A 20,740-nucleotide genomic window follows, 5' to 3' on the forward strand; every position below is an offset into this window, starting at 1 on the left:
TTTTGAATATTCTATTCCATTTCTGCTCATAAATCGTGCAGTTTAAATACCTATAAATAGAGCGGATCAAAAACCTTTTTCCGACGTATTGCCACACGTTAACTGCCACATTGCGTCAATATTTCAGATTGTGCTCCCAAGTATACTTCAAGTATCTTGGAGTGCCATCTGAAATGAGTCATTGTCAGGGCTTTAACTAGTTAAAGAGCCGCCCGTCTTCTTGCTGGTTTTATAGGGGGATTTATAGATCTGTCTGTGTGTCTATTATTTAATGACCCTGCTATTTACAGAGCCCTTCAAGCATAAACTGACTCAAGCGCTCCTTAACAGATGCTCATCTTATTTCTCTCGTTCTTTGACTGGTTTGAATATGGTGTGGTATTCATGTAGCGTACTATTCTTGGCATTTCTCTTTTAACTGTCTGTACGATTTGAATAAATTAAGACTTTTAACTGTAAAATTAGATACACACACACACATACATCCTTGCAGGAGAGGACGTTTTATTTAAATTTAATTAATTCATGAGTGTGACAGAAAAGAAACCAGCAGATATTTTGGGATAAAACCGACTGGCAGATTTGGCTTTACTTTAGTTTTATTCTTTAGATTCCTGTGCTTTAAATTAATAATCTTTTCCCTTAATCAGTGGAAGAAGAATAATTATGTGTTTTTAATTGCAGCCATTCTCTCCTCCGACGCACGCACAGCCAGTACGCTCTTTCATTCGTCTTTCCTGCTCTCAGAACATCAGATGCATGCTAAAAGTTCTCTTGTGGTAGAATATGAGGAACTGAGGGGCTAGTTATGCCGTGATAAGCTGCTGTGTCAGCGTCCTCTAAATACTCCCCGTCCTGTAATTATCCCACCTACCGCTGATTAATGCTTAGTCACTTTGTCCAACAAGACCTCCCGCCTCTTCCTCCAGTCTGCATCGATAGCCGCTCATTCTTATTCTATATCTGTTTCATCCCATTATGATTTCTTTAATTTATTCCGTAACAAACCAGCACACTTTTGGAATACAGATGGCCCACTGATGCAAACGCAAATATACTGCACAATACGCATGCCTTCATACACTATATTACCAAAAGTATTCGCTCACCTGCCTTTACTCATTCTATGAACTGAAGTGCCATCCCATTCCTAACTCATAGAATTCAATATGATGTCGGTCCACCTTTTGCAGCTATTACAGCTTCAACTCTTCTGGGAAGACTGTCCACAAGGTTGAGGAGAGTGTTTATAGGAATTTTTGACCATTCTTCCAAAAGCGCATTGGTGAGGTCACACACTGATGTTGGTCGAGAAGGCCTGGCTCTCAGTCTCCGCTCTAATTCATCCCAAAGGTGTTCTATCGGGTTCAGGTCAGGACTCTGTGCAGGCCAGTCAAGTTCATCCACACCAGACTCTGTCATCCACGTCTTTATGGACCTTGCTTTGTGCACTGGTGCACAGTCATGTTGGAAGAGGAAGGGGCCCGCTCCAAACTGTTCCCACAAGGTTGGGAGCATGGAATTGTCCAAAATGTTTTGGTATCCTGAAGCATTCAATGTTCCTTTCACTGGAACTAAGGGGCCAAGCCCAGCTCCTGAAAAACAACCCCATACCATAATTCCTCCTCCACCAAATTTCACAGTTGGCACAATGCAATCTGAAATGTACCGTTCTCCTGGCAACCTCCAAACCCAGACTCGTCCATCAGATTGCCAGATGGAAAAGCGTGATTCATCACTCCAGAGAACGCGTCTCCACTGCTCTAGAGGCCAGTGGCGGCGTGCTTTACACCATTGCATCCGACGCCTTGCATTGCACTTGGTGATGTGTGGCTTGGCTGCAGCTGCTCGGCCATGGAAACCCATTCCATGAAGCTCTCTGCGTACTGTACTTGGGCTAATCCGAAGGTCACATGAAGTTTGTAGCTCTGTAGCAATTGACTGTGCAGAAAGTCGGCGACCTCTTTGCACTATGCGCTTCAACATCCGCTGACCCCTCTCCGTCACTTTACGTGGCCTACCACTTCGTGGCTGAGTTGCTGTTTTTCCCAAACGCTTCCATTTTGTTATAATAGAGCTGACAGTTGACTGTGGAATATTTAGGAGCGAGGAAATTTCACGACTGGATTTGTTGCACAAGTGGCATCCTATGACAGTTCCACGCTGGAATTCACTGAGCTCCTGAGAGCGGCCCATTCTTTCACAAATGTCTTGTTTCACAGTCTGCATGCCTGAGTGCTTGAATTTATACACCTGGGGCCAGGCCAAGTGATTAGAACACCTGATTCTGATCATTTGAATGGGTGAGCGAATACTTTTGGTAATATAGTGTATGTCTGCCTGTAGATGTTGCTATTTTTTTCTTAATTTGTCTTCTATTTGAAAGCAGCCTTGTTTCATTTGATGCCACTTGCATCTCACGACTTTTCCCGTGTGACTAAGCCAGCGTACGCAGGTGAACAGGGAGCTGGTAGAAATAGATCCTAATGCAGCGAAAAGCAAGTGCAGCTAATGTCAGTGTTTACTTTGAGTTTACCTCAGAGGCAACTAATCTGGATAGCTATAGGGCGTCTGTGCAGTTTACCCTGCATTGTTGATGTATCATTAGATCAGTAAAATGATGAAAGCAGGGAGCATCATCTCCCAGAACTGACACGTTTCCCGGATGAGTTGCTGTTTCAGAATCACTTTCTAATGAGTGTTTTAAGTGCCAGTGAGTTATGTGGGTTATTTTGCCACTTTTGGTGTTTTTATTTTCCGTCAACACTACATTGACAGGTTTTGTTTCCATTTTTCATTCCTATTTTAGCCATTCTGCTTCACTGAGCCTTATCTCTCTCCCTCTCTCTGTGCACATTTGGAATAAAAATATATCTAGTCCTTTGCTCTTTGAATCTGGAAAGTCTTAAAGAATTTTGAACAGTGTCTCATATTAAATAACACATTTTCATGTCGAAAAGCAGAATCGATATCACGGTTGTTACGCTGGTGCAGGGATCCTACAGCAGTAAAAGGACTTAAAGTGATCAAAGGTACGCTCTCGTGACTCATGCTCGCTTCTCCTTCCCTCATCCATCTCTATTACTTTTTTTTTTTTTTTGGTTCTTTCTAAAAACGGCCAAAACATAACACAGATGCATCACTTTCAAACACTCACACTAAGTGAGAAATTGATCCAAAATTGACCAAGTGTCGAGTGGCTGACGGAGTGCTTTACCATTGTGATTTGTGGGCTGAGATTGGTTTTGGATTAGGCCAACATGAAGTTGCAGAAGCGGACGAAAATTGTATAGTGTTTTCAGCAGCTATTCTAATACTTATTGATCGGCTCTGATTTCTCCCCTTTCACCTGCCTAACTGAATTCATCTCTCTGTGTGTACCCGTCCTCGTCTCTCATTGTTTCCGCTGCCTCTCAGGTTTACGGATCAATGGCTGGAGGGGGGGGGTAAGGTGACCTTCTTCTTACTGACCGATCCAAGACCTTGCTGGACAGAGCGCCGTCTAATCCAAAAGGCCAAAAATGCTTCACCAGCATAGCTTACAGACACTATTTTCACACCGGGTGCAGCAAATATAATGTAGTAGCTCTATAAGAGTGCATGTGAAGTGTACTACACACTCCATGTCAGATCTGGGGACAAACTGTAAAGGCGGACTGAGAATGGCTTGTTTAAATGGGAGGAAAACCGATGGCCACAATTGTTTTCAGAGCAAGGTTTGCTTTGAAGAACAGTTCAATCGTAGTTAAGAGTATTGTGAGGCTCTCTGCAGCTGATGTAAATGTGATGTCAAAAGCCCCAAATGTTTCATCAACCCTGTTTGTTTGTGTCTAATAGAGACAGAGAGTCGGTGGCTGGCAGATCCTAGTACTGCATCTTAAAGCAGCATTGAGCCACATTGTTATATTAACAGTGTAATGGCGCAGGTCACTCATCACCCGACACGGCGGTTTGCCTTGAAAGCTAAATTAATAGTGGACGTACAGTACATGGCCGTACACGTGACTGCGGTTGAATGATAATGTTGCTTTACGGAGTTCTTACATTTGCCAGCACATCAACCATATAAGATAATAAAATGTGATTCTTTATTTCACAGCTCAGTCACTGATCCAAAGCAGCCAGCCACACACACAAAAAAAATCTATTAAAGAAAAACCTTTGGGAATTATATTTATTGCATGGAGTTAAATACCAAAACCAGACACACACAAATGCTCTCTCATTACAGCAATATGGTATATCACAGTTGTGTAGGTCTCCCTTGTGCCTCCAAAACAGTTGTGACTGATCAGAGAATGGACATGGACCTTCTGAGAGTGTCCTGTGGCGTCTGGCAACAGAATGTTGTTAAGGCTCTTTAAAAGTACTGCGGGACATAGACGCCGTAACTTACGTACGTAGCCTATGCCGGTGAGAGCCATTTATACTTGTGCACTCGTGAGTCTGTCTCAGTCTGTAAAAACGCTACCCAAAGCTAGTCAGCGCTGTGTCTTTTTTGCCAGCCAGGTTAATTTTTGTTTCCACTTCTTGCTTCTCTTCCAAAATTTCACCAAAATTTCACTTAAGTTGAGTCGTGCAGTCGTCCGAACTTCCCCACTTAACATTTTCTCGATGTGCTCCATCTTCATTGACCCGAAACAATCAGTTCAAAATTGCGGAGATGGAGAAACAGCTGGAAATACTAAAACAGAAACACGCTACCACCAAGCGGACCGATCACAGCCCTTGCCGTCTGTGTCGCCATCACGCATAGTTACTGTACATTTCTGTGGAGGTCACGTCAGGCTACGGCGTTAAGGTCTGCGTAGGGTCTGGGCTGATGCCGTAACTACGGCGTCAAATTGACGCAGAAGCCTAAACCGCCTATTAGTGGGGGGACTTTGGGTCCTGTGGGTTGAGGGGAGGGTCCTCTGTGGATCATCCCACAGATACTTGATCAGTTTGGGATCTAGTGAATTTGGAGGCCAGGTCAACACCTTGTGCTGTTCTTTGTGTTTTTTTTTAGTTGCTCCTAAACCGTTTTTGTGTATGTGTCTGTGTCAGGCTGCATCCTGCTGGGGATGGCTGCTGCCATCAAGGAGTGTCATTGCTATGAGGTGGGGGTGTCTGGTCTGGTCTAGGTGGGTGGTACATGTCTAAGTAACATCCACATGAATGTCAGGTCCATCCATGTCCATCAGTGTATGTACTGGAACTAATTGGAACTAAGCCTATCTCAGCTGTCATGGGGCGAGAGGCGGGGTACACCCTGGAGAGGTCGACAGTCTATCGCAGACAAATAAACTTATTTTTTTAAAAGGTCTTTATGTTATTTTATCTGCAGAATACGTTCTAGTAGTGGCTGTATGACTTAAACAAGCCCCTTAAACAAGATCTGCGGATGTCTTTGACCTCCATGTCAAGTTCCATCATTCACACATTATAAATGTTTTCACTTCATCCAGAGAACCTCTCAATTGTAGTCAGGAAACATTTAATAACAATACAATCGTGCATCAAATGACACTGACACTGTAGGGTTTAAAGTGTTTTAGACTGTGTATCGCTGTCTCCGATTCTTTATCATCACAGTATTGAGGGACTGTCAGCACCAACGTAGCAGCTTCTCTCTGCCTGTTTTTTTTTTCCCCATCACTCTCTCTCTCTCTCTACTTGTGACTCTCTCATTTCTATGGGAGCGATGGGCTGTGATTGGCTTGTGGCTGCAGGGCAGAGTAAATTATTAAGGCCTGCTCTTTATTTGGCCATAAATGCTCTCTCTCTCTCTCTCTCTCTCTCTCTTTCCCCCTTGTGATTTCAACATCCTCTCTTCCCTCAACACTCTGCCCATTTAGGAAGAGAGAGAACAGGAAAAGAAAGCACTGCAGCAAGCATGGAGGGGGGGAGGCGGAAAGGGAAAATAACACAGAGATGAATGTGGTTTATAGTGATGAACAGAAGTGGAGAAAAAAAAATGTCGGTAGGGAAATTGGAAAAAGAGCTATGGAGCGTTAGAGAGCAAGACGGAAGAGTGACAAAGGGAGAGTGCTGATGAACTGCACACTAAGCACTTCCTCCAAACCTGCCACCTGCCCTGCACTCAGACCTGAGTGCATCATGTGAGAGCAAACCCACATCCAGGAACAGGAATCCTGTTATTTGCTGGGGTCTGTGCGTGCGCAGAACACGCCTCTGCTTTCAAACTTAATCAGAGAGGGTCCAGGGGAGCTTCGCCGTCGCTAACGAGCTGTTTAACTGCCAAAGGGGTGAGGCCAGAGAGAAAGGAAGAGAGACAGTTAAGAAAAAGAGAAGGAAAGAAAAACAGAGTTGTTTTCATTTCCATCAATAATTCAGGATGTTTATTATCTCCTGTTGTATGCAGCTGCAAACTTAATGCCTCAGCGATTTTTACAGCGGCAAGCAACCCCTCACGTGGCCGTGCTCACACACAAACACAAACCGGAGGGTGAGTGATCGTTCGTATCATTTTGCCGGCAGACGTGTAATTTATGTAAATACGGGATTCTTGCTGTGAGAAATTCTCACTACATAAACGGCAGTGGGTTGATTATTAGTGTACTTTCTTTAACGGCTGATGTGTTTTCCGAATCTAGCAGGCAGCGCCCGCTTAGCACAACTCCACACTGGTGATTCATAAAACAGAATTGCACAATCGTTTTGTGCTAATGACAGCAGTTTATTGCTCGGCTTTTCCTCTTTGCCTCCCCGAGCCGGGGGCGTGCCGGCCAGATCTACTGTTAGGAATAAACTTTGGATAAGTACATTTGACGTACAGCTCCACTTCACAGAAACTATCCCCATAAAAACAACAAGCGCTGACCAAAGTGTTTTACAGGGATATTACGAACGCACATAAATAATTAAAATTAAGTGTAATGGAAAACCTAAAAGCAATCGCGCATCGATATTAGGGCTGTCAGCGGAAATTCCTTTTAAAGCTGTTAATTTTTTAACACACAATTTGACCCTCGGCCTGGCTCATAGTTTGGGAGATTAGAAAAGTGATGCGGAGGCAGCGCTGTAGATGGCTAGCGTGAATAAACCTCTCAGAAACATAAAAATATAAGGCAAACTGAACGCCAAAGGAAAACCAAAAGCTACCTGCATGAGCGTGCAGTACGTTTGAAGTTATTCTGGAGAAAACGTACAACAATATATAGTATATTGGTATAAAGCAAGCATATTAATCCACTCCCATGTTAATAAAAGGTTTAAAAATGTTAATCTTTAAAGTGCATTTATGATTATTTGCGATTAATGGTGTGTTTACTATGGAAACCAAGAGATTAATCGCGATTTAATATTTTATTGGATTGACATAAGACATAAGACATGTTTATTAATCCCAGGTATGGGAAATTTCCTCGTCACAGTAGCACAGAATTTGGCAAAAAAATATATATACAGAAAACAGTGACGACTTCGACAGGGAAAAAGCTCTCATTGATGCGTTCACATCTGTGGCAACTGTTAAACCCTAGTCGGAGAGAGATCACCCCAGTCTTCCTGTTACTGAACCAGTGCTACATTTGAGACATTGCAACGAGGGCGTGTATCCTTCATTAGCATAGTATAACAATTTACTGCGGCACAGTGCTTCATATGTAGGAGATTAACCCGAGGAATAGCTTTCATCCTGACTGGATATTGTTAGATGGGCTCATTATATTTGCAGCTGATGGAGGGCACAGTGTGATTCATTGGGGGTCATATAATCTCACATCACCTCATAAACTTCTCTTTGTCCTGCAGCAGCAGCAGCAGAAGCCGCAGCAGCATATTTTAATGTCAAAGTTGAACCGGAACGGACATGAAGGCCAAATGTTGGGCGCCAGCAGATCAATGGCTGCCTCGGCGCAGGAAGTGTGTCCGCGTGATTGGGTGTTAGGGCTGATATTCAAGGAGTCTGATTAGACTGAATGCGAGCCAGCCCCTGCTGCTTCCAGCATCATCATCATCATCCTCTTCCTTGTGCTCTGGAGTTGCTCAACAGATGTTTGCATTTTCCCTCCTTGCTTTTTTTTTTTCCATCTCTCCATCCACTTAAGCAATTAGAGAGAACCAGAGCTGGCGAGCCAGGCCATACCCATTATGTGTTTGTGTATCGGTGTGTGTGTGTGTTGTGTTTTCTTGCCCGTGTGTGCATGAGTACGAGGTGATGCTCTTTAAGGCAAAAAAAGAGAAACAATTTTTTACCTCCCACTGCAACAAGCATGGATCACAGTAATTGGACAGTTTGGTTCACACTTGGGCTGACGAAAACCTCACGTGCACAAAACTGTGTGTGTGTGTGGCTCCCAGATCTGGTTGGAAAATGCTTCCGTAAAGGCGCTCGTCCATCCGACAACACGTGATGCTCGCACAAAAGCACACACGCTTTCTCTTTAGATTTGTGTTAATAAAACATAGCTGTGAAAGTGTGTCAAAGTCTTGCTCAGTGCAGAGGGAGCAGGATAGAGGGAGGGTGTGTGTGTGTGTGTGTGTGTGGGTGTGGGTGTGTGTGTGTGTGTGTGTGTGTGTACAGTAAATGTGTGCATGTGCCTCGCTGTGTCAGTGCGAGGCGTAGATCTAATTGTGGGCCATTTGTGTGTTTTGGTCCTTGCCTGCTGCATTCCCACGTCTCAGGAATCGCCTAGGCTCGGCCGCTCTCTCTCTCTCTCTCCCCGACTCATTACCATCTACTGAATGAAGAATCTAATAGAAATCTTCTATTAGCCTCCCATAATTAATACTCGCCGCTCTCAAACAATTATCACAACTCTCGAAGGGCAGGGGATAGGAACAAAACTAGAGAGCGGGGCTAGACGACAGGAGAAAAGTGAAAAGGACAGAGGAAGCTGTCGTAGAAGGCGATGAAGAGATGAAAAGAAAAGCAGGAATGAACGAAAAGACGCGCCGCTCCACTGATCAGTTGGACGGAGGCGACGCTGACTCCCCCTCGCGGATTTTGTTGCGTGTATTTTGTCTGATAACGCAGAGACGTGATGAAGAAATGGGGGAAAAGAGAAAGCGGGGGGAGGAGCAGCAAAATGAGGCGTCTAAATCTGATGTTGAGTTTTTTTTTTTTCTTTCATCTCTCCTATTAGTTACTTCTCAGGAAACTGGGACAACATAGTCTGACTGGAGCTAAAACCCACTCCACCTGCATGCAGATAGGGTCCAACACACACACACACGCACACACACACAGACTACAGAGAGTTTTCTCCTTGATCTGTGTGATTCTGTTATTGACTGATGTGATGGAGGATAAGAGGGAAATTACCAGCTGAAGGTGGTCTGAGTTTTATTCAGATTAGACACACACACATTCACGTTGTACTGCTATGGTTGTGGGGTCTCTTCCTTGGAAGAATGCCTTCCTCCCCTGTCCCATTAACTCTAACTTTAACAGCCACAGTTTTGCACCCAGCCGTCTTCATTTGGACGATCCGGAGGGGGTTGCATGAAACCTGGATTGATAGAATCCATCACAAAGCAAGGAGGTTGTCGTGACCCGTGCTCTTTTGTTGGGGGGTACAGTAAAACCATTTTTCGCCCAGTTGATTTCAAATGACTAATGGGACTCCCTGTCCGACTGGGCCTTTCTGTGTGGAGTCTGCATGTTCTCCCTGTGTCTGCGTGGGTTCTCCCCGGGTACTCCGGTTTCCTCCCACCATCCAAAGACATGCTCATTAGGTTAACTGGTGATTCTAAATTGCCCGTAGGTGTGCATGTGAGTGTGAATGGTTGTCTGTCTCTCTGTGTTAGGCCTGCGATAGACTGGCGACCTGTCCAGGGTGTACCCCGCCTCTCCCCCGATGACAGCTGGGATAGGCTCCAGCAGACCCCGCGATCCTTAATAGGAACAAGTGGTTACAGAAGATGAATGAATGAATGAATGACTCTCTGTTAGCTCACCTGTTTGAAACGCGGCCCCATGGAACAAGGCTATCATCCCCATTGCAATGGTCCTACCTGTTGACCATGACTCATAGAATTTCACAGTGCAACACTTGTTCATTAAACTACAGTGACTTGTAAATATAAATTAACATATTTTACTTTCAAGCCCTTGCCATATAAGCTAAGCAATGCTGATTACTCTAAATGCGGCCAGATGAATCTCTCTGCCGCCACTTTGCCAATAGAGATGGAGGCAGAGCAAGTAGGAGAAGGTGGAAACTGTGGAAAAGACGAATATAATTTTGATTCTGTGATACCCCACTCTCTCTCTGTTAGGAAGAAAGAAGCAGTATAAGCAACTTCAGGTTTCCTTCCATCCTGGAAGTCTCTTTGTTGGTGCGAAATTAATTTTCCCATTGCAATCTCCCTGTCTCGTTCATACCGTATGCTGGGCAGGAGTGGAGTGGCAGTGTGAAGGGGTGATTATTTGCTTGGCCGGTCTGATCCTGCTTTGAGTCTCAAGGACGGACTCGCCCGCAACAACGGCATCAACCAACGCGACGACACGCGCACACCGGGTGTGTGTACGAGTGGTGTGCGTCTTGGCCTGCGTGTGATGTGAGGGGCCTCGCCTCGGATGAAAGTGCGCCCTTGTGTTTTTATGTGTATGCATGCGGAATGTATAGCGCCGGTTCATATTTTTCAGATCGCTGCGTGTACGTGTGTGGGCACATGATGAGCGTTTGCCTGCGAGCCAGTGCAAAACAATGGCTTGTGCAATGTCGTCCCTGCAGGTCTGTGCCTCAGGGAATGAGCACCACCGACGCACACACACACACACACACACACACACACACACACACACACACACACATGCATTCCCTTGTGTTTCACAGTATAACAGCAGAGACGGGGAGCAGGAAATTGAGGGAAGGAGCTGGGAGAGAGAGAAGCAGAGAGTGCGGGTGGGAAGGAGAGGAGGAAGAGGAGGTTTTCAGGGCATATCAAAGGGGAGGAAACAGAGACAGATAAAAGGAAGAAAGAGAAATTGGAAGAGGGCCATTGGAGGATGCACATCACTCACGAGAGATGAGCTGATCGTCTCAGCCAGGCCAGACAGATAATGTTTCACATTCTGGCCCCATAAAATCTTTTAACGACAGCTTTCCCCAGATGACTGCTACCTGTTTTTATTTGGCTCTGTATTTGTATTTATGTGAGTGCGAGTGTGTAGCTGAATGCTTATGGAGTGCGACGTGTGCACAGGCGGGGTTGCACGCCGCCATTCGCCTGCATGTCTGCGTTGTGTGTGCATGCATGCTTGCAGGTGTGAATGCACATAAACAGGGTGATCATTAAGTGTGAAGTGTGTGTGAATGGGATTTCATGGGGGCGTTTTCTGGAGTATGTGTGTGTGTGTTGGGTGTTTGTGTGTGTCCAGACTTCTGTAGAGCCGTAAAGTCGAGCCTGAGAGTTTTGAGTGATAGCCTTGAACTACCACAGCCAGGAGACCAATAACAGTAGGCGGCTCAAGGAGGCTCTTGCCAAGTGACCAATGATTAGATCCAACTGAAGCTGAATGGCCCGTCATTCCTCAGCTTCATTTGCCCTCAGTGTCCCATTCCCGGCCTCCCTCAGTAACAGGACGGCATTTTCATCGTGGTGGTTGCAGAAATGCATCGGTTTACTCTCTGGACCCTTTTTTTCCCCCACTGTTGTGAGCTTTGATCTGCAGAAAGAGAACTTTTCCAGGTGGGAATTTCAAAGGCAGGACTATAAAACCACTCAATACATAGTCTTCTAAACTCAACACCACATAAATAAAATGTGAAATCCATTCTCTTTTCCCACAACACGTTCTGATATGAATATATAGCCACTCTTGTTGGGTTGGGACCCACCAGCATCAGGGAACGCAGCCAAATTGATAGTGATGCAGGATTTATGCTCAGGCAAAAATTAATCGAGCAAATCAATGTGCAGTGTGCGGGTAAACAAATGAATAATTTAGCTGTCATTTTAACTGAAAACTTTCATCTGCACAGTCTGTTCAATACATTCAGTTGCAGACCTCTAATTGTATACATTAAGGTAATTAGCCCCAGTGAAATATAGGCAAGTATAGCCGGCACAAGGTCACACTCAAGGGTATTGTGGTCTGTCGCATTGGTGTAACACAAAGATGGAGGACAATGGATGGATTTAACGTTTTGTCTCAATCGATCAAGTGTTTACATGGTTATCTTGGCTATTATCTTGATTGTTAGCGAAACAATACAGTCCATCTAAGCTTCATTTTGATACCCTGGAATCTGATGGAAGACTCACAGTAGGCTGTACACTGATCAGGCATAACATTATGACCACCATCCTAACATTGTGTAGGTCTCCCTTGTGCCTCCGAAACAGTTGTGACTCATCAGAGAATGGACATGGGTCTTCTGAGGGTGTCCTTTGGTGTCTGGCAACAGGATGTTGTTAGAGGGGGCCTTTGGGTCCTATGGGTTGAGGGGAGGGGCCTTTGTGGATCATCCCACATATACTTGATCAGTTTGGGATCTAGTGAATTTGGAGGCCAGGTCAACACCTTGTGCTGTTCTTCATGTTTTTTTGGAGTGGTTCCTAAACTGTTTTTGTTTGTGTGTCTGTGTCAGGCTGCATCCTGCTGGGGATGGCTGCTGCCATCAATGAGTGTCATTGATATGGGGTGGGGGTGTCTGGTCTTGTCTAGGTGGGTGGTACATGTCTAAGTAACATCCACACGAATGTCAGGTCCATCCATGTGATGCGGTGTGACCGGTTCATCCTAGTATCTATGTGCTGAGCTGTGTTTGAACGTTTTTTACGGCCTAAAAGTTGGGAATCACATTTACACGTTTTCCTTCTCAATAGTAGTTGTATTGTATGGACACGTTTAGAAACGGGTGTCGGTTTATTGATGTATTTTGTCTTAAGGAGTATGGCATTCTTTTGAGATTTTTGTTGCAGCCCTTAACGCTGCATTTCCTGTTCATTGCACTTGGTCACTAAAAACAATAAAACCTTCACTAAAGCCTATTAACATCTGGTTTACCATTGCTTCCCCTAGCAGAGGTGGGTCGTAAAAGATGTTTAATATGTGACTGGTGAATTGTGCATTTGATATGTTATAACAAAGTCTATAATTGTCTCTAACAAGTTAATTTTCATAGGTAAAATATATATAAACAGGCTGTATGTAGGGTTAGGTTTTAATAAAACTACTGCTTGTTTGCTTGCGTGCATTGTCACAGCCTTGGCTTGTGTGTGAGTTCATGTGCCTGTGTTGTCTGTGTGTGTATTGACTTTGTAGTATTGATCAGATAGAGCAGCAGGGCGGTCCGGCACTTAGTCATCGGCACATCCTGAAAGTGAAGGAAAGCTGTTTCCCCTCAGAGTCTGGCAAACAAAAGTGGGAAAAGTCATATCGGGCTCCTTTCAGGCATTTATTTATGGGAAAGAAAAAGGAGTTTCTGGGCTTGGCTGGTAGCATGCACGGCCAATTTATGAGTAACACGTCTCCCATCTGTGTAATTCACAAACCAACCTCGGCTGTTTGACTTATTGATTTTTGCTAGAGTGGAGCTCCTAAAGCATCCCTCCCGTCCTTTTGGTGGGACTCCATCCAGAACGTACTGGCTTCCAGGTCCATGGCTCCGGCACATCCTGTGGTCGTTTCGGGGGAAAGTGCGGAAAAACTGAGGATGGTTCAGGCTCGCTGGTCCGCTGGGAGCCCCGGGTGTCTGGATGCAATGGCTCCCACAGGACCCACTCCCACTGATCATCATTGTCTATGAATAGCTGCTGCATTGCAGATGGAGCAAAGGAAGGCACGAGAAGGACAGGAAGATGGGACGGAAGTGTAGTAATGGATGGTGGGGGTAATGGTTTGTAGAGAGACAAGGAAAGGAAAGAGGAATGAGATGGTGTAAAAGGGCCAGAGAGCAGCGTGCCTGGGAGTATGCATATGTAATGGTGGGTGGGAATTAAGTGAAATTTCATTTTCAAGGACACCCACTGTGGTGATTCCAAGTCAAGTGGCATTTTCCGTTTTCAATATCAGGCTTACGAGCAGAGTGCGGTCGTTCAGAGGAAATAAGACAAGAGACTCGCAGAGAGAAAGGTGCCGAGAGGAGTGAGTGAAGGGTGGAAATGGAGATGATAAAGAGGACGTGTCCATCGCCTCATTACATTTTAGAGAGCTTGATGAACATGTAATGATTGCTGGTGCCTCACAAACCTCCATGTTCACTCACTGTGTCACTGGTCTCCCACATGCATGCAAATACAGAGACACTGGTGGATCTATTACCATATTCCTGAATATATGAGTCTACCATATACGGTTTGAAAAGGTGAATCCCATTGATATGACTGCATGAACGTATTTATGTCCTAAATATGAGTAATAAAGCTAGGGCTGCAGGTAACAGCCAGTCTGTGTTGTCAGTTAGAACAATATAGAACAATATCGTCAGAATTCAAATATGTTTAATTTACAGTGACTGTAATGAAGCCTCATTATGGAGAAGCTGAAACCAGAGAACATTTGCAAGTTTACTTCAGCATTTAATTGACTATCGCAGTTGTTGTCGAGAGAGTGGAGACAATTTATCAACTCATTTATTCGTCGATTAACATGAATATTAATTAGCATCTATTTTTAATCATTCATTCTTCAAGCGAAGACGCAAAACATTCATAGTTTCTCAGTGATTGTACGCCCACGTTAGTTATGAGACATCTCGGTTTAGATCATATTCAGTATACGTTTACATGGAACACAGTGAAGTCCGGTCATTATGTTTTTAGATTCATGAGAAATACGAGCGTCGAATTACTGCGTACTGTGACGTTTACAGCACAAACCAGCGATTCATGAATAAAACATACTGAAGATATACATCTCCATGCAGATGTTGGCTCAGTATTTTACCTCAATAATTTAATGTGTCACCCTGTGAAGACTCAGCATTACAAGCAAATTTGCGATTCGTTACCAGATCAGAGCCAAAACCTAATGTGTTAATGTTTTTCAGTGTTTCCCACCTTGGCTAAATTCTGTAGCCGCAGACTTACAGGACAGCATCCCCATGCCATATCCCATATTATCAACCAGGTATGTTTAATTCCCTAATTACACAAAACCCTGTCTCTTCATCGCTCCAAACAGTGACACGTTTTCGTTATCACCATTGTTTGTGTTTCTGTTGCATCACTTGCCTAAAGATGATGTTATGTGTGACCGTTTCTTTTGCGGTACTTAAGCTAGCATAATTGGATTTCTCTAAGATACAAAAAACAGAACAAGGTAGACAAGAGAAACTATATATAAAAGCAAATACGTTATGGTACAAAAATTATTTACATATTGCTTCAGGAATTCAGTAGCTAACCTAGTTGAAAAAAACAACTAGTGTAAATGGAGGATCGCCTCCTTCCTTTCCGATCCCCCGTCACTGCATGCTCGTTTAATGGACGACGCTGCAAGGTCCAGCTCTGGTTTGAATCTTTTATTTGTGCAATTAGTAATAAGATAAGCTTACAGAGCTCTGGGCCAAATCTTCCTGTCCCTGACAAACAACAAAGTTGGGTCAGTTTGTGAAGTCTACCTATCTTTCCCTGACCCAGTTTTTATATCCTACAACAAACAAAATATGATGTGAGGAGTGGTCCCCTTCTGATTGGCTGCCACGATGTGGTTTCCTTCTTTGGCACCCCGGCATCTGTCTCCGCTTCTGCAGAGTCCTCTTTTCTGTCAGGTCAACGTATCCTCCTGTGACACTGAAGCAAGCAAATGCACCCCGTTCTTGTTTTTCACCCCAAACCCAGGAACTTCCTCCTTATATGGTACCTCTTACCCCTGCTCATGGCGCCAACTCTGCAGAACAACTTTCTCAGTTCTATGAATTCTGTTCCCCTTATTTCTCTTCTTCTGTACAACTTCTAACAGCATATATGGTGCGCGCTTCGAGCTGATTATATAAGACATATTAGAAATAAAATGTGTTAGACAACAAACTGTATTAAGTGATGCCCTGCTTCATTATTTCCGTGCACAGTGGTGAAGAGGCTGAATATACATATTGACATTTATGAATATCATGAATAAAACAAACTCCAATAGGAGTAGTATTGCATGAAAAAGACATGACAGGGATGAGTTGTACGTCCAAGAAAAGAAGCTCAGCAGCAGAGCTAAGAAATGCTGATGTTAAAGAGTCTGGCTGCTGAGGGGACAAAAGATCTCCGGAAGCGTTCCTTCTTGCACTGTGGGTGCAGCAGTCTTTGGCTGAAGGAGCTTCCTAAAGTCCTAACTGACTCATACAGGGGGTGAGAAGGGTTGTTCCTGATGTTTGACAGTTTAGCCAACATGCTCCTCTTCCCCAACTGCTCCACTGAGTCCAGAGGACAGCCCAGGATGGAGCTGGCCTTCTTGATCTGTTTGCCCGGTCTCTTTTTGTCCTTCTCCATGACCAGCAGACCACTGCGTAGAAGGTTGCCAATGCAGCCACAGTGTCACAAAAAGTCCTGAGTTGCGTCCTACACACCCCAAAGGACCTCTGTCTCTTCAGCAGGTGGAGGCGACTTTGTCCCTTCCTGTATAGGACATTAGTGTCAGTCTAAATCAGGAAAGGTAAAGGCTTATTCAGGTGTCTGATATCAGAATATGATGTGTTTACATGCACAAACCCTGATCATAACCGGGACACTTGAGATTGTGTAAAGGCATCACAGACAGCAGGCGCATTTGGGCCACATCTGGCCAAATGTCATATTATGTGGACTTTAGGTAGACCTGTGGCTGAGTTCAGACGACCACACTCACCCCGAGTCAACGAGTCAAGGCCAGATGTGGGCCAGAATGCCTCATCATCATCCTCTGCGACCACATGTTCATTGCCGTCTGGGATCCAATGAGGATTTGTTGTTTCTCTTTGTTTCACAAGATCTGTTTTTCTGTTACAGTTAGAATGAACCGATTGGCGAAGAAGTTGGTTTGTTGGTCATAGGGAACTCTTCTTTGTCATTCATTTTGTCTTGATTAAGCAGGAGTCTTGCCAAGTTGAACTGAAACTCTGCCAAACACACTGTCTGGTCGGTTCTAATAAATATTACAGCTAGACAGTGTCTGGCCGGTTGAATGATAATAGTCCTCCTCTCAGCTACAACATGCTTGTGGCTTGCAGCACCTCGTTGGACAGAAATGTGACATTAACTTGTCCTTGTGTGGCAGATGTTTGTGGTTTGCTTGGGGAGGCTTTCGGCGCCGACGTTAAAACTCTGAGTAGACTTCCTGCTCTCTTTCTTTCTCTCTCTCTTTCTCTCCCTCTCCTCCCCCTCGTTCATATACTCCGCTTTATTCCGCTCACTCCCTCCAGTCGCGTTTAACGGGCGTGCGGTTGCCAGGAGAGACGCGCGTGCAGCTCAGCGTTACAGCTTTAACGGCGGAGCGGCACGGGATCTCCCCCCCGCCATTTCCTCGTGCCGAGCCCTGGAATGTCGAGTAGCGGCTCGGGCTCTTCCTCGCGGAAGGAGTTCGATGTGAAGCAGATCCTCAGGATCCGATGGAGGTGGTTCGGTCACCCCGCGGTCCCTCCGCCTCACTCCCCGCCGCTAGGAGACTACTTCGCTGGGAGGAGAACGGGCGGCAGCTCCGGAGACGGACCCTCAGTTAGCGGCGGCGGCGGCGGCAGCAACTCGAATTCAGGCAGCGTAAACCCGGGAGCCGGGAGTCACGGCGGTTTGGTGGCCAGCGGCAGCGCCGGGTCTAACCTGTGTAACAGCAGCAACAGAAAGTTTGCTGATCCAGCGGGGAGTCGGAGCGGTCCGGGAGGAGCGCCCTTTGGAGCCACGGGGAGCTCCTGTCCCCGCTCCTTCAGCCAGCCAGAGTGCAGAAGCTCCGCCGCGGCGCTGTCGTGGAACTCCCCGCCGCCTCATCGTCGCTCTCGCCCGGTGACGTGCATGGAGCCCCCCGGTGAGGCCCCCGTTCCCCAGCTGGTACCCGAGCCCTCCGCTCATGTTGGGGTTGAGGAGGAGGCAGCGGCGGCAGCGGCAGGAGGAGGAGGAGGAGGAGCGGGCACCGAGGAGAGTAACCATCCTGAAACAGACTCCAGCTCCTGCAGGTATGAGGAGGTGACACTTGGGTAGTTTAACGTCTGTTTGGGACTTTTTATTTATTTATTTTTTTTAGCAAAATTTGTTAAATTCACAAAACACACTTCTCAGAAAAGTTTGGGTAAAGTAACTTTAGTGTTTGCTTTCAGAAAAAAACGCTGAGTCTTATCTTTCTATGAATCATTGACACATTTAACCACAGTATCCTCCTTACCTGTAATGACGGTGCTCAGGCATTTCTTTTTATAGACATCAGCGCACTGCAAGTGGAAACTCTGAATGTGCTTTTGGTGAATTTATAGAAACAGTGAATGGAAAGATGCTGCTCAGTCCGTAGACACTTTACAACACAGAGACAATGCTGCCTGTACCTTTGGGACGGTATGTGGTCCACTGATTTCTCTACCCCTAATTAGGCTTCACCGACCAGCCTGCATGAGAGGATGAACACAAAGAGAAATGCCACAGTCTTGTGTAAACTGTAACAGGACTCCAGGACCGAGCTCTGTGTGCAGAGCTGCACGCTGACATTTACACTGTTTTGTTTCCAGCGCCTGCGTCTTTTACTCATAATAATCCTTTGAGTTCTGCGTGTCCCCCCCGTGCACATGCATCATGTGTTACATTAGTGTGCCCGTCCAACTGTAGTGGTGCTCAAACCCTTTTAATTAACAGTTGTCATGGAGACGGCAAAACAAAGCAAAAGGCTGTGCCTTAAATTGTCCTTTTGCGTTGCATATACTCAGCTTTATGCTTTGATTACAATGCAGCAGTAAATGCTATGAATAGACGAAATGATGCATCTGAAAGCCTCCCCGTCATGCTCAGTGTTCCCAAGGCACACTTTTAGAAAATATAAATGATTCACAGGACACAAAACATTGTTGACGCATTATTTTTTTTAAAACAGATGAATGTATGACGCTCTTTCAATCTGAAGCCGTTGTGTTTCGTCGCTAATGTGTACGTGAAGGAAGCACAGAAGAATAGTTTTAAAATATTTATTGCCATGCAAGGACAGCGCTTTCACACGGAAAATTAGTTCTGCCTAATGGTAACGCGTTATGGGTGTGATTTACATGGATGCAGCCATGTCCTTGGGCATGTTATCGTTGCCATACCAACACGGAGATTAGTTGTTTGTTTGCCACATACATGTGCAGCTCTGGGCCTGTTTGTCTTGTGATGTGTGTGTGTGTGTGTGTTTATGTCTTCCTGTATGCAATTCATCCTCTCCCTCGGAGAGCTCCTGTGAACAGGATGATACTCCAAGAGCACGGGTGGCAGAATCCCAAATGGGATCATGGGAAGGGACGCGTACAGAATCCCAGAGTGGCTGAAGGCTCTGCTCAGCTTGGCTCCGCTCATCTCTTCCTCCTCCTCCTTCTCCTCCTCCTCCTCCTCTCTCCTCTACTTTCACACCCTACGCTGATTTCCCTCCATTTAATCCTGGTGTGCCTTCCTTGCACGCTATCTCTCTCCTTCTGTCCCACGTTCATCTCTGCCCACCCTCGGCCATTCATCGGCCCCCTCTTTTTTTCGCCTCCTAATGTGTTGGGAAGTGTGCGTGCAAATGTGGGTGTAACAGAGAGGGACGGGGAGAGAGAGACAGAGAGACACTCGGTTGTGTGAGTGTCCTTGCCTGGTGCAGGGGTTTAAACAATCTGGCTGCATGGTGTTGATTTGCCCCAGACACACTCTCTCTTTCTCCTCTTCCTCTCGTTCCCTCCCTCTGTCCGGGTTGAGTGCCTGCCAGGCTCAGTTAAAGGGACTGGAAGGCGGCGTTCCCCCACTTCAAAGCCATCTCCTCCGGCAGTATTTAGGCACACCATTCATCTGCACACACACACACACACTCACACGCACACACACACACTAGAGGGCAGGAAAGCTAGCCAAAACAGCCTCCTTGGAGAGTTAGATCAGGATGGGGAAGAGAGGGAAATGGAGGCAAAGATGGATGATGGGATGTGGTGGAATGAAGTGAGTGAATGATGAGATTAGTTGGAGATACACGAAAAGTGGGGACAGGAGACAGACGGAGGGAGAGGGAATGTGTGCATGTGCTGCTATGGCATATCAGCAGCGCATGCACACCCGCCTACATGTTTGCATAAATACATGTACTGTGCACACCATATGCTCCAGTCTTTCTCTTAGCAGTGGAAGAGATTATGCCTAAGTCAATTTCATTTATAGTCACGAATCACTAATTTCCCCAGAGCTTTAAGCCCTAATTAATTTAATATATGCTACTTGGGGTAGCAGAAACACAACTCTGATATACTGTCTGTAAAGTTGATATGGAGAACTTGGTATCGTACAGTGTCATTAATCAGGAGTTTCTGTCCAGTGACAAACCAGTAATCGCTCTTCTTTGGGCTGTTAAGCTGTTTAGCTGAATTATGTGCACAAGTAAAGTTTGGTGCTGAGCAGGTAACATGGCGGGGGGATCTCAAGAGATAATTTCACTGAAAACAAAGCAGACGAGAAGCTACAAACTAGAAAATCTTTGAACACGAGTTGAAAGATTTTATTAAGTCCCTGGAGCTGGGAGAAAGCGTAGGGTTGTGTGGTAACTGGCAACACCTTGATGAGCTGTAAAAGCCTCTAATTTTCAGAATTTCAGTAAAATTACAAGATGGAGAAACGGAATAAATGTATTACGTTACAAAAGTGGAAACATCTGTCACGATTATAGATCAGAAAAGACGTT

At 45.3% G+C, this 20,740-nt stretch overlaps 1 protein-coding gene across 1 annotated transcript in view; it reads left to right on the forward strand.

Annotated features, from left to right (window-relative positions):
* Positions 1 to 16,730: 16,730 nt before the first annotated feature.
* Positions 16,731 to 20,740, forward strand: part of klhl5 (kelch-like family member 5) — a 28,383-nt gene continuing 24,373 nt past the window's right edge. The window contains exon 1 of the mRNA XM_084573697.1: positions 16,731 to 18,032. Coding sequence (XP_084429823.1) covers positions 17,407 to 18,032 — 626 coding nt within the window. The 5' untranslated portion in view covers positions 16,731 to 17,406. The remainder of the gene's footprint in view (positions 18,033 to 20,740) is intronic.

The sequence above is a fragment of the Chelon labrosus genome, assembly GCF_963514085.1.
Source record: "Chelon labrosus genome assembly, chromosome: 2".
In the NCBI taxonomy this organism is placed as follows: Eukaryota; Metazoa; Chordata; class Actinopteri; order Mugiliformes; family Mugilidae; genus Chelon; species Chelon labrosus.